The sequence below is a fragment of the Doryrhamphus excisus genome, chromosome 21 (genome assembly GCF_030265055.1).
Source record: "Doryrhamphus excisus isolate RoL2022-K1 chromosome 21, RoL_Dexc_1.0, whole genome shotgun sequence".
Taxonomy (NCBI): Eukaryota; Metazoa; Chordata; class Actinopteri; order Syngnathiformes; family Syngnathidae; genus Doryrhamphus; species Doryrhamphus excisus.
Genome location: NC_080486.1, coordinates 4,476,457 through 4,495,000, shown reverse-complemented (window position 1 = coordinate 4,495,000; position 18,544 = coordinate 4,476,457). Strand labels below are relative to the sequence as shown.

The following is an 18,544-nucleotide window of genomic DNA, read 5'->3' as shown; positions in this document are numbered from 1 at the left end:
AAAAAAAAAACAACAGGAAGTGCAAAGGTTATAACACAAAAAGGCCGACATTTCATCAGCTGACAGGAAATCAATTCGCCACATCATGACAACGAATTGGAATGCGGCCAGTATTGCTGAATGTGATGACTTTGCACAGCAGATAACAAATCCTCCAAAGCATTAACCCCCGTCTGCGTCTGTCTCCATGCTTCTTAACAAATTGATGTCCCTTTTTTTTTTTTTTTTTTTTTATCGAAGCTGCAGGACGTTATCTTGACAAGAAAGAGCAAAGATATACGTAGACGTAAAGTCATCATCTGCTGGCAGGAGTTCACTTTAAAGGCAGATATGTCCCAACAGGTTGAAAAAAAGGATGAGTTTGCACTACAGTGACTTCTTCCATGCATGAATCAGCATTTTTATAAGAGTACACTGCTTAACTTTTCATGATTTCCTTCTCAATTCCGGGAAAATCAACACTAAGTTACATTCTAATTAAAGACGCTATTTTTTGACAACCCCAAAATGAGCAAAAATCTGTTTTTTTAGAACCACAACACAAACTTAATGTCGATTTATTGGTCAAACGTAATGAGGAAACTGATTCATTCATTTTCTATCACAGTGCCAATCGCAGGGCACATATAGACAAACAACCATTCACACTCACATTCATACCTATGGACAATTTGGAGTCGCTAATTAACCTAGCATGTTTTTGGAATGTGGGAGATAGATAGATAGATAGACTCCCTTTATTGTCATTGCACAAAAACACAGTAGTGAAATTGCCAACGAAATGTCGTTGCCTGGCTCCCATATAATAACAGACACAAAAGAAGATAAGTAATAAATAATAATAATAATAATAATAATAATAATGTGGAGAATAAATAGATATAATAGACACCAAATATGAACAACATAATGTAAAGTGCAGCGTGAACAGTAAATTGCCCAAATAATTTAAATAATTAAATAAATAATAATAATGTAAGTAAGGTAGAGGGGCTTATTTGGAAACTGGAGTACCCGGAGAAAACCCACGCATGCACGGGGAGAACATGCAAACTCCACACAGAGATGGCCGAGGGTGGAATTGAACTCGGGTCTCCTAGCTGTGTGGCCTGCGCACTAACCACTCTTCCGACAAGTGCAACAGGAAGTCGTTATTTTTAGTATAGTTCCTTACAGGACCGTTATCATCTCTACTGAACAATGGCAGCACACTTTGTCTGTTTACGGAGGTCAAGTGTTCAAAAACTACTACTTACTAGTACTACTTACTTTCTTAATACTAAGGCCAGGAGGTGGGGGGGGGGGGGCTACATAACTATAATAATATAATAACATATAATATAATAACACAATAATCATCCATTCATTCATTTTGTGTGACTCATGGTGTCATCTTACAAACAACATTAACCTCATCACACAGCAACTTAACACCAAAAGGTACCATTCATTCATTCATTTTCTACCGTTTATCCTCACCAGGGTCGCGGGGGTGCTGGAGCCTATCCCAACTGTCTTTGGGCGAGAGGCGGCGTACACCCTGGACTGGTCGCCAGCCAATCACAGGGCACATATAGACAAATAACCATTCACACTCACATTCATACCTATGGACAATTTGGAGTCGCTAATTAACCTAGCATGTTTTTTTTGGAATGTGGGAGGAAACCGGAGTACCCGGAGAAAACCCACAAGGACATGCAAACTCCACACAGAGATGGCCGAGGGTGGAGTCGAACTCGGGTTTCCTAGCTGTGGGGCCTGCGTACTAACCACTAGGTCACAGTTCAGCCCTTGACAGGTTACTCATTGTGTAATTTTTACCACCTTCTAAATAAGGTTTTTAACATTATTAGAGCCCTCTAGATAGGCAACCTGCGGCCCGTGGTCTACATCAAGTCCGCCAAGCATCGTCATTTGCCCCACCAGACATTTCCAAATTCTTCTTCATCAAAACTGTAGCCAGCAACATGACTTCCCACTTCGCCATGTGGGCATACTATTCCCATCTATTCCCTCCACAACGCATGCTGGGTAACCTCTGGTAGTCTCTCTTCCAATGTTTTGCCGTGTTTGTCGCATTTTTGCTTGACTGTTGAGGAATAAAACATACTCTTGATAGCCAGTGTTTTATTGTTCATAGTTCAGGTTGTTGCAGCTGGACTAACCAGCATGTCTTGCGGGCATATGGAAATACCACTTTAAAGTTACACATTATGTTTAGAGCTTATTTATTGTTTATCAGCCCTGTGATTGGCTGGCGACAAATCCAGGGTGTAGACAGCTGGGATAGGCTCCAGCACCCCCGCGACCCTCGTGAGGATAAGCGGTAGAAAATGAATCAATGGATGGTACCTTTTGGGTGTTAAGTTGCTGTGTGATGAGGTTAATGTTGTTTGCAAGATGACACCATGAGTCAGACTATTATTATTTTATTGTATTAGAGGCAACAAAGGTTGGCTGGGGACAAGTCCAGGGTGTACCCCGCCTCTCGACCGAAGACAGCTGGGATAGGCTCCTTCACCCCCCATGATAAGCGGTAGAAAATGAATGAATGCATGTTGTTTATCACATATTTTGTGTTTTGTTGCACTGTGAGCAAGTACAACGTTATGTTGACTAATTTTTTTTAACCAGATGTGGCCTGCCAATCAAAAAGTTGCTGTAAATGCGTTCGGGTGTAAGGGGAGCGGACAGGAAGTGATGTCCAGAGTTGATTTGAGCTTGCCGTGTTAGGGATTATAGTGACTGATGTGATTATAGTGACTGTTCAAACCCCAGCAATCATGTCTGGTGCTTGTGTGTCTATGTGAACATTACACAGAACACAGTGACACCTAGTGGACTAGACTTTGAATGCATCTTCTGAATGCCTTATATTTGTGTTTACAGCCTCCCTAAATAAGCCATAGTGTGTAAAAATGCAATCAACAAGACCGACTCTGGTACAAGGAACCCTAAAGCCTACAATCACGCTCCTCTAATGGCAGATTAAATTGTCACGCCATTTCTCCATTGCCTTTGGCTACATGTGGATGCATTTCCTTAACACTCATTTCCATCGGAGGCGCTCAGGGCTGGGTCGTGTCTGCCGCTCCGGCTGTTACGTGACTCATCTTCTTCATGTAGGCAGGAAAAGTCCTTGCATCCTACGCTTGCATACTTTATTTTCAGCATCTTATCCACAAAAGCTGCATTTAAACGCCATGATGTTGCCTTCCGTGGTCTTCACAATGGCCCACTGGAGCCAACACGGTAAATCTCACAAGGGTCGCCGCCGTCGCTCAGCTCAATGCAAAACACGACGTCTTTTGTTTCCCACGCACAACGCGTATGATGGCTCGGCCGTGTATGACCTTCTTTGTCTCTGAGGCTTCGGATTGAACAACATGCTTTTGTTCACGTTTCCTTCCCTGGTTTTGATGCAGAACTTATTAAAAAAAAAGTTAGGATTGAGAGAGGTTTCAATTCATGCGTTTTGTTGTGAATTGCAAGCTACAATCACATATTGACATAACTTGTTGTATATTTATATAATATATTTATTTTAATTTAACTATATTTTATTTGGTTATTAACTCATTAACTTTTATATTCATTTAAAAAAACCTTGTACTGTATATTCAGTCTAAAATATATAAAAAATTAGATAATAAACTGTTGTTTTTTGTAGTTTTTAATTTATATATTTTTACATTTTAATATATTATATATATATATTTATATTTATTATTTTTTTAAAATATGTATTATTTTCATAATTTGTAAAAATTTTTATGACGTCATAATTCCTTGATATCATCATGACGATGATCATTTTCATCTCAAACTATTATTTGGTCATTAACTCATTAACTTTTATATTCCTTTAAAAAACCTTGTACTGTATATTCAGTCTAAAATATATATAAAACATTATATAATAAACTGTTGTTTTTCTATTTTCTATTTTATTTTTTTATTTTTATATATTTTATATCTATATTTATGTTTATTATTATTTTTAAAAAATATTTATTATTTTTATAATTAGTTATTTTTTTAATTTTATGACGTCATAATTCCCTCACATCAGCCCAATGATGATCATTTTCATCTCAAACTTTTATATTCATTTATAAAAACCTTGTACCGTATATTCAGTGTAAAATATATAAAAAATGTATATAATAAACTGTTGTTTTTTTATTTTATTTTTTAATTTTTTTATATTTTTTGTTATTTTTATATATTTTATATAGATATATTTATGTTTATTATTATTTTTTAAAAATATGTATTATTTTTATAATTATTTTTTTTTATTTTGTGACGTCATAATTCCCTCATATCGGCCCAAACTCTTTATATTATTTTTTGAAAAAAAAACATGTACTGTATATTCAGTCTAAAATATATAAAAAATGTAGATAATAAACTGTTGTTTTTCTATTTTATGTTTTATTTTTTATATTTTTTTTACATTTTTATATATTAAATATATATATATATATTTATTATTTTTAAAAAATATTTATTATTTTATAATTAGTTTTTTTTTCATTTTATGACGTCATAATAATTTCTATTCCGCTTATCCTCAAGAGGGTCGCGGGCATGCTGGAGCCTATCCCAGTTGCCTTCGGGCCAATCACATGACACATATAGACAAACAACCATTTTACAGTCAATCTGGAATAAAGCAGACTTGTAATGACAGTGCTGCAGTACCCTCTAGTGGTTATAATATATAACTGCAGTCTGTTGGAGTGACTGTACAATGCAGTCCTTAGAATCATTCATTCATTCATTCATTTTCTACCGCTTTTCCTCGCGAGGGTCGCGGGGGGTGCTGGAGCCTATCCCAGCTGTCTTTTGGGCGAGAGGCGGGGTACACCCTGGAGTGGTCGCCAGCCAATCACAGAGCACATAAAGACAAACAACCATTTTACAGTCAATCTGGAATAAAGCAGACTTGTAATGACAGTGCTGCAGTACCCTCTAGTGGTTATAATGTATAACTGCAGTCTGTTGGAGTGACTGTACAAAGCAGTCCATAGAATCAATGCTTTCAAAATGATATGGGGCTTGTACCGCACACTTTATAGCCATAATATTAGGTATAGGTGTACTGTCTGATGAGTGTATAATGAGGTCAGCAATAATACCTTTAAAACTCACCATAAACTTTACCCAAGAAGAGCGTCTTGACCAGGTTGAACTTGGTGTCCGAAGCATCTGGCAGAGTGTAGCTGACTGCAGGGTAATGATCCAACTGAACCAAAGGAGGAGGAGGAGAGAAAATAAATTAGAATCTGCGTTTGTGGGCTGACGGCAGCAGTTTGGACAACCTGGTCTTTGGATGTGCTTCATTAAGCAGAGTACACAAAATGATGAAGGGGAGTTGGCTGCCAGGCCCAGTGAGGAGCCTGTGTGGCTTAATTAAGCACCCAATGTCTCCCTCTTGTGGTTCACTTAGAAAAATCTCACCAGGTGATTAAACAAATCCATAGTCGTTGTACGTGTAAATCTAGTTCAAGTGCAAATTGTAGGCACATTTGTTAAGTATTTGTTTTTAATTATAAAGCCTGCAAAAGCAACTCTCATCATCAATCGGCACACATGAATGAACAACATGTCATTCCCAAAGTCGACATGGAGTTCAAAGCTATTCTTCTTCATGCAGGCGTCGTGTTTACAAAAGAACAGAGGTGCTGACAGAGTGAGAAGGAGGGGGGGGGGGGGGCGCTTTAATAATCCTGAAACATAATCAACTTGTTATTGCTGTTCCACTGAAGTTTCTAATGAGCTTGAAGGCCGCCGCCGCCGTTGCCGTTGCCGCCGCTATTGACGGGGATCATTTCAGGCTCACAAATTGCTTTGTATGTGTGTGTGTGTGTATGTGTGTGTGTGTGAGTTCCAGAAATAAAAAATGCTCCTCAGCCTCCCTGACTCCGATACACTCTTCTCCGTGCTCGCCAGAGGACCGCATCTGAGCTTCCACCAGCAACGCATACCAAAAAGTCCACACAGAAGAAGCAAGACCGGATAGAAAATATTACTTTTTTTCATGTTACAGTTCCTAAAAATATTAGTAATATAGCACTGAATGTCTACACTGAATGAATAGAATGCATTTAGAAGTAAAAACAACATAAAAACCAGTATACCATAAAATAGGACATATTTACTGATACTAGTGTTTTTTTTGTTGTACAGAAGTTGTACAAATGTAAATATCTTCAAATAAAACTATAAATGTTACTCATACCCAATTCCAGACTCGACTGTGAGGTAGGATTCCTTATTTACGATTCAAATATTTGTGTAGTTTAAGAATATAAAACCTTTTCAATACATTTTTAACATTATTAGAGCCCTCTAAACATAAAATAACACCCCTATAGTCACCGTTACACTTGTATTACCCAATATAAGAGACATAATAAGGGCATAGTAAGGTTGTGTGTGTTTTGTTGCAATGCTAGCTGAGTTTGGGGTAGCTAGCTGTAATTTTTTGATAGTAGCCCTTAACGGATTATTGGATAACTCAATAATGTAATAAAAACCTGTTGTTTTGGCAATCAAGATTTCCATTTTTATTAAATTATATAAAAAATATATATTTCATACACGGTGGATGAGTGGTTAGCGGGCATGATCTCACAGCGAGGAGACCCGGGTTCAATTCCACCATCCGGCCATCTCTATGTGGAGTTTGCATGTTGTCCTCGTGCATGCATGGGTTTTCTCCGGGTACTCCGGTACTCGGTACTTCAGGTACTCCCACATTCCAAAAACATGCTAGGTTAATTAGCGACTCCAAATTGTCCATAGGTATAAATGTGAATGTGAATGGTTGTTTGTCTATATGTGCCCTGTGATTGGCTGTCACCCGAAGACAGCTGGGATAGGCTCCAGCACCCCCCGCGAACCTGGTGAGGATAAGCAGTAAAAAATGAATGAATGAATGAATGAACCTTTTGGGTGTTAAGTTGCTGTGTGATGATGTTAATGTTGTTTGTAAGATGACACCATGAGTCAGACTGTTGAAAATGAATGAATGAATGAATTATTATTTTATTATATTAGAGGCAACAAAGGTGACTGTCTGGTGCTTGTGTGTCCAACCGAACGAGGTAATTGTGTCTAATATGTAATAACATAGCCCATTAATAATTACTTAATTTTATTTTTATGCTATGTTGTGGGTCAATAAAAAAATGAGCTGCCGGACAAAAGAGGTCCCATGACCGCACTTTGGACACCTCTGTGTTAGATAGAAACCAAGATAACTCTCACTAAGGCACTGATGCATGTGTGTGTGTGTCTGTGTGTGTGTGTGTGTGCTAAACACATTTCCCCCCCAGCTAATTTTACCCCTCACACACACTAATTTGATTCCCTCCAAAAAGGTGGTCTCCACGGAGCATTGTGAGGGTTTTTTGTTTTCCGCGCTGACTGTAAGGCGGGATAATGGGGGCACGATTAAATTGCACAGTGCTTATTTACTTTTATCTGCAAAAACAAATTGGCTGCACGGCCACGCGAGATGTGGTCTCGGTCCCAAAACCCCAACAAAAACCGTCCGCCAACCTCATTTGACCAAACTTTGTCCATTACGACCACCATTATGGGGATTCCCTTCTTTATGTTGCACCATTTACTTGATAAACTCCTCCTCCACCCCAAGGGGTTGCTGATGCCTTCAAGGCCGAAATAAGTAACAGTAAAGGGGAAGTTGGAGAAAAATGGGCAATGACTTTCCATGGATCAATTCAAAGTCTTGGGTATTATTAGTTTCCCTGATGAGAACTAAGAGGCAGTAATAATCCATCACAGACAGAGAAGCTGCATAGCACATCATTAGCCAATGGGCTGCATTATTGTGCAGATCAATTACATGACTTAGACTTACACTCAACAAAAACAGCAAAAATGTAAAGACTGGCCACAATAAAAGGCTGTTTTTAGGTATCACACATATGTGAAAAGGGTTAGGGTTAGGCAATGTGCAAACCTTAAGCACTCTGACAGCACCTGCCAATATTGGCAAGCAGCAAAAATGTAAAGACTGGCCACAATAAAAGGCTGTGCTGTTTTAGGTACCACACATTTGTGAAAAAGGTTAGGGTTAGGGTTAGGCAATGTGCAAACCTTAAGCACTCTGACAGTACCTGCCAATATTGGCAAGCAGCAAAAATGTAAAGACTGGCCACAATAAAAGGCTGTGCTCTTTTAGGTATCACACATATGTGAAAATGGTTAGGCAATGTGCAAACCTTAAGCACCCTGACAGTACCTGCCAATATTGGCAAACAGCAAAAATGGCAAGACTGGCCACAATAAAAGGCTGTGCTGTTTTAGGCATCACACATTTGTGAAAAAGGTTAGGGTTAGAGTTAGGCAATGTGCAAACCTTAAGTACCCTGACAGTACCTGCCAATATTGGCAAACAGCAAAAATGTAAAGACTGGCCACAATAAAAGGCTGTGCTGTTATAGGTATCACACATTTGTGAAAAAGGTTAGGGTTAGAGTTAGGCAATGTGTGAACCTTAAGCACCCTGACAGTACCTACCAATATTGGCAAACAGCAAAAATGTAAAGACTGGCCACAATAAAAGGCTGTGCTGTTTTAGGTATCACACATTTGTGAAAAGGGTTAGGCAATGTGTGAACCTGAAGCACCCTGACAGTACCTGCCAATATTGGCAAACAGCAAAAATGTAAAGACTGGCCACAATAAAAGGCTGTGTTGTTTTAGGTATCACACATTTGTAAAAAGGCTTAGGCTTAGGGTTAGGCAATGTGCAAACCTTAAGCACTCTGACAGTACCTGCCAATATTGGCAAGCAGCAAAAATGTAAAGACTGGCCACAATAAAAGGCTGTGCTTTTTTAGGTATCACACATATGTGAAAATGGTTAGGGTTAGGCAATGTGCAAACCTTAAGCACCCTGACAGTACCTGCCAATATTGGCAAACAGCAAAAATGTCAAGACTGGCCACAATAAAAGGCTGTGCTGTTTTAGGCATCACACATTTGTGAAAAAGGTTAGGGTTAGAGTTAGGCAATGTGCAAACCTTAAGTACCCTGACAGTACCTGCCAATATTGGCAAACAGCAAAAATGTAAAGACTGGCCACAATAAAAGGCTGTGCTGTTTTAGGTATCACACATTTGTGAAAAAGGTTAGGGTTAGAGTTAGGCAATGTGTGAACCTTAAGCACCCTGACGGCACCTACCAATATTGGCAAACAGCAAAAATGTAAAGACTGGCCACCATAAAAGGCTGTGCTGTTTTAGGTATCACACATATGTGAAAATGGTTAGGGTTAGGCAATGTGCAAACCTTAAGCACCCTGACAGTACCTGCCAATATATGTATATTTTAGGGTGGCCTTTTATTGGGGCCTTTGCACTTTTCAAACTTCTTCTTCTTCTTCGGGCTTTTCCCTTCAGGGGTCGCCACACCAAATCAATCCCCTCCATCCAAGCCCTCTAACATGTAATGTCACTCTGATGTACTCGTTCCTGATCCTATCCATCCCGGTCACTCTCAATCAGTGGCACTCCCTCTAGGCCAAACAACATGGTTGGTCTAAAAAGGAGTAGAAGAATCAGAACCACTTTTACTTTACTTGACTCTATCATAGTTTTTCAAAAAACTGTTTCATGCTTGAATTTGGACTATTATTAGTAAAAAATATGCAAATTTATGCAAATTTTTAGGTATTTTTTTGGTCTATATTAAGCATGTTAAACATAAAATTGGCTTTCCATTCATTGTCTATATCGCTTATGCTCACTGGAGGATCCTGAATGGTTGGCAGCCATACACATTTACAGCAAAACATGAGTCTTATTTATGCGTTAAATGTCAACTACTTTGGGTAATATGAGTACAATTGTGACTATAGGGGTGCTATTTCTGTTATAGAGGGCTCTAATAGTAATGTTCCACTTTATGCTGCTCTGGTTTTTGCCCTGCCTTATCCTGGTTGTGTTTGTTTTCGGAAGCCCTTTCTCGGGCTGGGGGCGGGACAATTGGGCACATCTCCATTTGATTGGCTCCATGGCGAGTGTTTGTTTTGTTTGTTTTTCCCTCTATGGACTTTATTAAAAGACTTAGCTGGGGTCCGCCACTTGTCTGCATGCAACACTAATAATGTTAAAAACCACATTTAGAAGTTCGGAAATGGTCTAAGCTACAAAAATATTCATTTGCAAATAAGGATTTCTACTTCACATAAATTCACTAAATAAAAAGATTACTGTATATGTTTATGATTGTGGATCTAGTTAGATTATTCTTGTTTTTTAATCCCAGCCAGTCTCACTATCTTGACTTAAGGCTTCTGCCGCCTCAAGGAAAACTCCTCCAGTCTCCCTTTTTAGCCAGGAAATTGTGTTTGATCCATCTGCAGGCCTGCCATCCTCACTCATATGTGTTCAGCTCCCAAAAAAAAAAAAATGCATGAAGTAATATAAACGGCCACTTGAGGGCAGCAGACACACAAAACAGGCATCACCTTGAAACAGAGAGCTTGTCTATGCCTGTTTAGAGATAAATATGCTTATTTATCTGAAGAAGCATCTACTGTTATGTTTTTTAAAGACTCCTAGTGTTGACATTGTGCTTTACACGACATCTTCTTCATCTCAGAGATGCGTGATGATATTTCAGATAATAATAAGTTGCTGAATTCGACTTCAGCCTTCACCCACCATGTTTAGGTAATACCGGTGCTAAACATCGATACTGCTACTGTGGAAGAAGCTAAGCTACTGTAAGATGGTGGAAAACATAGTGTGTGTGTGTGTTTGATTCATTCTGTGCCAGTGATAAAGGCATGCGTTATGTTCAAGTGCTCTCGGCGGGGTGATCAGCGGCCGCAGGATGTGATTTGCTGAGAGAGAGAGAGAGAGAGGGGGGAGGAAGGAGATTTCCATTGGATATTTCAGTTTAATTTCTTCCCCCTGTCAGAGTGAAGGTGATGGAAGTCCACTCGAGGTGAGGTTGTACGTCATCCACGTGCGATGAGATACAGCGAGTGGAGGGAAAAGGACACGATGAGCATGATAATTAAAGTTTTATACTGTACATCTGCAACATTATTTAGCTTTTTTTGGAAATATTATACCAATACGGGCTGCACGGTGGTCGAGTGGTTAGCACGCGGACCTCACAGCTAGGAGACCCGAGTTCAATCCCACCCTCGGGCATCTCTGTGTGGAGTTTGCATGTTCTCCCCGTGCATGTGTGGGTTTTCTCCGATTTCCACCCACATTCCAAAAACATGCTAGGTTAATTAGCGACTCCAAATTGTCCATAGGTATGAATGTGAGTGAATGAATGGTATCTTTTGGGTGTTAAGTTGCTGTGTGATGAGGTTAATGTTGTTTGTAAAATGACACCATGAGTCAGACTGTTGAAAATGAATTAATTGATGATTATTATTTTATTATATTAGAGGCAACAAAAGTGACTCAGTTATGTAGCCCCCCCCAACCCCCCCAACCTCCTGGCCCCAGCATCAGGGTGCTTTTGAACACTTGACCTCCGTAAACAGACAAAGTGTGCTGCCATTGTTCAGTAGAGACGACAACGGTCCTGTAAGGAACTTTACTAAAAATAAAGACTTCCTGTTGCACTTGTGGGCTGCATGGTGGACAAGTGGTTCATGCACAGGCCTCACAGCTAGGAGACCGAGTTCAATCCCACTCTCGGCCATCTCTGTGTGGAGTTTGCATGTTCTCCCCCGTGCATGCGTGGGTTTTCTCCGGGTACTCCGGTTTCTTCCCACATTCCAAAAAAAAAACATGCTAGGTTAATTAGCGACTCCAAATTGTCCATAGGTATGAATGTGAGTGTGAATGGTTGTTTGTCTATATGTGCTCTGTGATTGGCTGACATGTACCAGGGTGTACCCCACCTCTCGCCTGAAGACAGCTGGGATAGGCTCCAGCACCCCCACAACCTTCGTAAGGATAAGCGGTACAAAATGAATGAATGAATGGTACCTTTTGGGTGTTAAGTTGCTGTGTGATGATGTTAATGTTGTTTGTAAGATGAAAACATGAGTCAGACTGTTGAAAATGAATGAATGGATGATTATTATATTAGAGGCAACAAAGGTTGGCTGGCGACCAGTCCAGGGTGTACCCCGTCTCTTGCCCGAAGACAGCTGGGATAGGCTCCTTCCCCCCCACGACCTTCATGAGGATAAGCGGTAGAAAATGAATGAATGAATGAATGATATGATAATATGATATGATAATAAATAATTGATTGTGAAAGCCTCATCCTCCCCCTGTCCTGTTTGTCTATACGTGCCCTGTGATTGGCTGGCTGGCGACCAGTCCAGGGTGCGCCCCGCCTCTTGCCCGAAGACAGACAAAAACAATGTAACGGGATGGAAATACATGCAGGTATCAAAATGACACGGAGACTACACCCAAATCTACAACCCGCAAGGTATGCTGGGTAACCTCACTGTATCTACTCATATATCAACATATTTTTGCCAATCATTTCTGAGCCTTACATAATATGAAGTCGACTTAGCTGAGTGAAGGTGTCCATGATGAACCCCGGCTTAACCTTACAATCTCTGACGCAGTCGCCATTAAGCACACGCTTAGAGCTGGCGTGACTGAATTGTCGCTCCTTGACTGAAGCATGGCTTTCATTGATCGGCGCTAAGCTATTTAGTGGCACAACATTTTGAGAGCACGCAAACAAACTCAGAATGTGCAATGGCGCAACGTAGACACACACACACACACACACACACACACACACACTCGCATACAAGCAGATCGAAGCTTTCTTGTCGGTCCACTGGAAGTAGATTAATAGTGGCAGAGGGCAAGCCGTGTCATCGCGGCACAAAGCTCCCTTCCCTAACTCATCCAAAGCCACCGCTGATTCTTCCTACGTGCTTCTGAGCGCACGTTTTTTACCCAGCTAAAACAACCAAAACAGCGTCTCACTCGGACTTCATTCACCTGAACTGTGATGCTTTTGTCAACGCGGGACATATTCACGCTGTGCGGTTGTCCGTTTGCCAAGTTCCGTTGGTCCACATCGATGGCAAACGGTTCCTTCAGACCGCCCAGGTTGTACCGCACCTGCAGGGAGCCTGAAGACACAAAGAGTGGAGCTTTTGACTCAGAATTATGTAATAGAATTATTCCATTTAGTTATAGCATGATTATACCAATATGGTAATGGTTGAATTTCATTTGAACATGCATCAGATTACAATTGAATGCATCACATAATCAGTTCACAGTTCCACATGTCCAAAAGGAGTAGGAAGAAACAAAGCTTATTAAATCCTACCCCTCCATCTGGTACTTTTACAATCAGTAACTGTTACATTTGTTCACTTCCTGCTTTCTGTAATAGAGTTTAAGGTTTTTTTTTTTATTTTTAAATTTTGTTATTTTTTGTCCCTTACCGAAGTACGAGGTGATATGACCATACAATGACATAATGGGTACCATAGTAACTGTTACATTTGTTCACTTCCTGCTTTCCTAATATAATTTAAGTTGTATTTTTTATTTTATTATTTTTGATAATTTTATTTTTATTTTATTTTATTTGACTTTATTTTAGTAATTCTTATTTTTAAAATGTTAATTTTCTTTATTTAAAAAAATGTATTAATTTTTTTTGTCATGTACTGAAGTACGAGGTGATATGACCATACAATGACATAATGGGTACCATAGTAACTGTTACATTTGTTCACTTCCTGCTTTCCTAATATAATTTAAGTTGTATTTTTTATTTTATTATTTTTGATTATTTTAGTTTTATTTTATTTTACATTATTTTAGTAATTTTTATTTTTTAAATTTAAAAATTTTTTATTAAAAAAAATATATTTTTTTGTCACGTACCAAAGTACAAGGTGATATGACCATACAATGACATAATGGGTACCATAGTAACTGTTACATTTGTTCACTTCCTGCTTTCCTAATATAATTTAAGTTTTTTTTTTTTTTTACGATTTTTGATTATTTTTGATTATTTTAGTCTTATTTTATTTTATTTTACTTTATTTTATAAATTTTAATTTTTTAAATTTTAATTTTTTTATTTAAAAAAATAATATTTTTTTTTGTCACGTACCGAAGTACAAGGTGATATGACCATACAATGACATAATGGGTACCATAGTAACTGTCACTATAGTGATATATATATATATATATCATGACTGGTTCAAGTCTCATCCTTGTATTTAGCAAACATCAACTGCTTGTATTGTTCAATTTTATTTCTACTAATTGCCCTCAAATCAGTCCCCTAAAAGGACATACAAAATTTTGTCCTGATTAGGCGAAATACCCTCAAGTCAATCTGACCTATGTGGTTTAATGTGGTGTATTTGTCTGAAAAATAACAGCACATGCAACACTCTAGGGGTGCATATTTTGACAAATTTTCCGCCTTTTATGTGCAGCCATTCTGAAGAAAAAAAGCTTGTTTAGAGCAGTAAGACTGGAATATTGTTGCAGTATTTTTTAAATATTTTTTTCATCGTATGTAGCTAAACCCCTCCCAGGAAAATTCAGTGTACATCACTGCAAATACTACAAAAATCAATAAACAAAACTGAGCATTATTTTTCTTTTGAAGGCAGTAGTCTAGTACTATTCTATGAAAATTCCATGGCTACCAGGACTAAAACTCTTCATCATGGTTTTCCCCTCTCCCGATGCATTATTTATCAACATCTTTCTGTCTGAAGTGATGTTGTGCTAGCAAGGTGTTGGATTGGATTGCTTCACTGGAGTTGGAGCTTGACATAGCCCCGGGAACGAAGATATTTACCATCCAGACTGGCAAAAAAAACAGACATAAACCATATCTTACCGCAGTACATTTAGCTAATTCAAAGAGTAATTTTACTTTGGTTTTATTGTTGTTGCATTATATAGTAGTTCTTGGAAAATAATTGACATTGTCTGGCATATTTTTACTACCAAAGGCTGAGTAATTTTACTTTAGTTTTAGTTATATACATTTTGCTACTTCAGAGACTGAGTAATTATACTTTGGTTTTATTTAGTTGTATTATACAGTAGTTAAGTAATCCTGGAACAGTTTCATTCACTTTACATTAGCCCAGATTAAAAAAACATGGCATAAAACTGGATTTACTGTAATATAGGACAGCGTCTGGCATATTTTTACTACTAAAGGCTGAGTAATTTTACTTTAGTTTTAGTTATACTAGCATAACTATTCTGAGAAGAATTTCTTCCACTGTGCATTAGCCTCGATAAGAAAACCTGACATAAACCATATTTTACCGCAGTATAGGACAACGTGTGGCATATTTTGCTACTTCAAAGACAGAGTAATTATACTTTGGTTTTATTTAGTTGTATTATACAGTAGTTAAGTAATCCTGGAACAGTTTCATTCACTTTACATTAGCCCAGATAAAAAAAAACATAGCATAAAACAGAATTTACTGTAATATAGGACATTTTTACTATATTTTTACTACCACAAAGCCCAAGTAATTTTACTTTAGTTTTAGTTATACAATAGCACAACTATTCTTAGAAGAATTTCTTCCACTGTGCATTAGCCTCAATAAGAAAACCTGACATAAACCATATCATACCGAAGTATAGGACAACGTGTGGCACATTTTGCTACTTCAAAGACTGAGTAATTTTACTTTGGTTTTATTTAGTTGTATTATACAGTAAGTAATCCTGGAACAATTTCATTCGCCCAGATAAAAAAAAACATAGCATAAAACAGAATTTACTGTAATATAGGACAGCGCCTGGTATATTTTTACTACCACAAAGCCTGAGTAATTTTACTTTAGTTTTAGTTATACAATAGCATAACTATTCTTAGTAAAAATTCTTCCACTGTGCATTAGCCTCATTAAGAAAACCGGACATAAACCATATCATACCGAAGTATAGGACAACGTGTGGCACATTTTGCTACTTTAAAGACTGAGTAATTATACTTTGGTTTTATTTAGTTGTATTATACAGTAGTTAAGTAATCCTGGAACAATTTAATTCGCCCAGATAAAAAAAAACATAGCATAAAACAGAATTTACTGTAATATTTAGGATAGCGCCTGGCATATTTTTACTACTACAAAGCCTGAGTAATTTTACTTTAGTTTTAGTTATACAATAGCACAACTATTCTTTCTTCCACTGTGCATTAGCCCTGATAAGAAAACTTGACACAAACCATATTTTATATTTTTATTTTAACCATATTTTTATATTTTGCTACTTCAAAGACTGAGTAATTTTACTTTGGTTTTATTTAGTTGTATTATACAGTAGTTCTCGGAAAAAATCCATTCACTTTACATTAAAATATAAAAAAAACACAACAGAAAACATAAATTTACTTCAATATAGAACAATGTCTGGTATATTTTTAATACTAAAAAAGACAGTAATTTTACTTTAGTTATATTTAGTTGTATTGTATAGTAGTGAACTATTCCTACAAAATTAAGTAGTTTTTAAAGAAATTGTCCTGTGTTGATTTATGGAAACATATCTGTGTTTTTTTAATGATTGTTGAATGAATGTTTACCACTTGAAATAACCTCAAAAATCAGCAAATAAGAACTAAAATGGTGGCTTTACCATGAACTCACCATTGTGTCTCAGCACCAATGCCATGTAGTCCTCCGTCCTGGAGCTGACATACAACAAAACAGCCGGCGCACTGGATGTACTGAAACTAAACGCCACTTCCTCTTTGGTTAAATTGACTTCCTGCAGGGGCTTCAAGTGATGTGTGATGACCTTGGAGTCCTTCATGGCTCCTGCCGCACCCTCTGGGAGAAGATTGTACTTGACCAGCGTTCCCGCCTCAAAGAAGCCTCCAACATCTGCAGCGGCGTGAAGAAGAATATTATCAAGTTGAATTCATTACCGAGAAGGCAATAACATGTTTTTCTATACTTACGCTTTGCTCTTTTGTGTTTATCTGTGTGTGTGTGTGTGTGTGTGTGTGCATCCCGCCTGTGTGTCACTTACAAAGGAGATAAAAGACCCAATGTGCATGCTATTAGAGAATGGGGGGGTGGAATAGGGGGGGAAAAAAGCAACCTTGGGCTCTGTGTGTGTGTGTGTGTGTGTGTCGTATTAAAAAAAGCCGAGTGCATTTGCATTTAGTGGTTATGCATGGTTCCATGAGTGTGGAATACAAAGTGAACAAACTCATGCATTATCTACAAGACAATAAATACTTTGAAGTTTCTTCTTCGGCAAATCTTGTGTGACTTCATCTCAGTGAGCGTCTAAATGAGTAACTTCTAAGTATGTTTCTTTTTTTGGCTTTTTTTTTAAGGGTATCAGTAATAGCAAAGAGGAAAAGTGTGATGAAGAGCAGTAGAAACATAAAATTGTACATTATTTTTTATATTTATTTTTTTAACATAAAATTGTATATAAGTATTCTTACTTTAGTTTTATTTAATTATACAGTACATAACCATTCCTGGAACAATTTCATTCACTTTAAATTAGCCCCAATAAAGAAAACATAACTTAATATAACATACGTAAAATAGTGCCTGGTAATTCATTTTACTTTAGTTTTATTTAATTATACATTATTTATACATTAACTTAACTATTCCTTTATTCCACTGCATTTATTACATTAACCCCGTTGAGAAACCCTGACATGAAAACATAACTAATGAGACTATAGGACAGCGTCTGTCCCAATTTTGCTACTACAAAAAACTGAGTAATTTTACTTTAGTATTATTTAGTTTTATTATACAGGAGTCGACCAATCCTCGAACAATTTCATTCACTTTCATTCACAGCCAAAATGACAAAAACATAGCATAAAACATAATTGAGTGTAATATAGGACAGCGTCTGGCATATTTTTACTACCAAAGACTGAGTAATTTTACTTTAGTTTTAGTTATATAATAGCATAACTATTCTTAGTAAAATTTCTTCCACTGTGCATTAGCCCCGATAAGAAAACCTGACATAAACCATATCTTACCACAGTATAGGACAACATGTGGCACATTTTGCTACTTCAAAGACTGAGTAATTTTACTTTGGTTTTATTTAGTTGTATTATACAGTAGTTAAGTAATCCTGGAACAATTTCATTCACGTTACATTAGCCCAGATAATAAAAACATAGCATAAAAAAGAATTTACTGTAATATAGGACAGCGCCTGGCATATTTTTACTACCACAAAGCCTGAGTAATTTTACTTTAGTTTTAGTTATACAATAGCCTAACTATTCTTAGTAAAATTTCTTCCACTGTGCATTAGCCCCGATAAGAAAACCTGACATAAACCATATCTTACCGCAGTATAGGACAACATGTGGCACATTTTGCTACTTCAAAGACTGAGTAATTATACTTTGGTTTTATTTAGTTGTATTATGCAGTATAGTTAAGTAATCCTGGAACAGTTTCATTCACTTTACATTAGCGCAGATAACAAAAACATAGCATGAAACAGAATTTACTGTAATATAGGACAGTGTCTGGCAT

The 18,544-nt window shown here is 37.5% G+C and overlaps 1 protein-coding gene across 2 annotated transcripts in view; it reads right to left on the bottom strand.

The window, feature by feature from the left end:
• cntnap2a (contactin associated protein 2a) overlaps nucleotides 1–18,544 on the bottom strand; it is a 341,582-nt gene that overhangs the window by 11,104 nt on the left and 311,934 nt on the right. For both annotated transcript variants that reach the window (XM_058059946.1, XM_058059947.1), the window contains 3 exons: nucleotides 16,658–16,894; nucleotides 12,993–13,126; nucleotides 5,161–5,254 (listed from right to left, as the gene is read on the bottom strand). In XM_058059946.1, coding sequence (XP_057915929.1) covers nucleotides 5,161–5,254; nucleotides 12,993–13,126; nucleotides 16,658–16,894 — 465 coding nt within the window. The remainder of the gene's footprint in view (nucleotides 1–5,160; nucleotides 5,255–12,992; nucleotides 13,127–16,657; nucleotides 16,895–18,544) is intronic.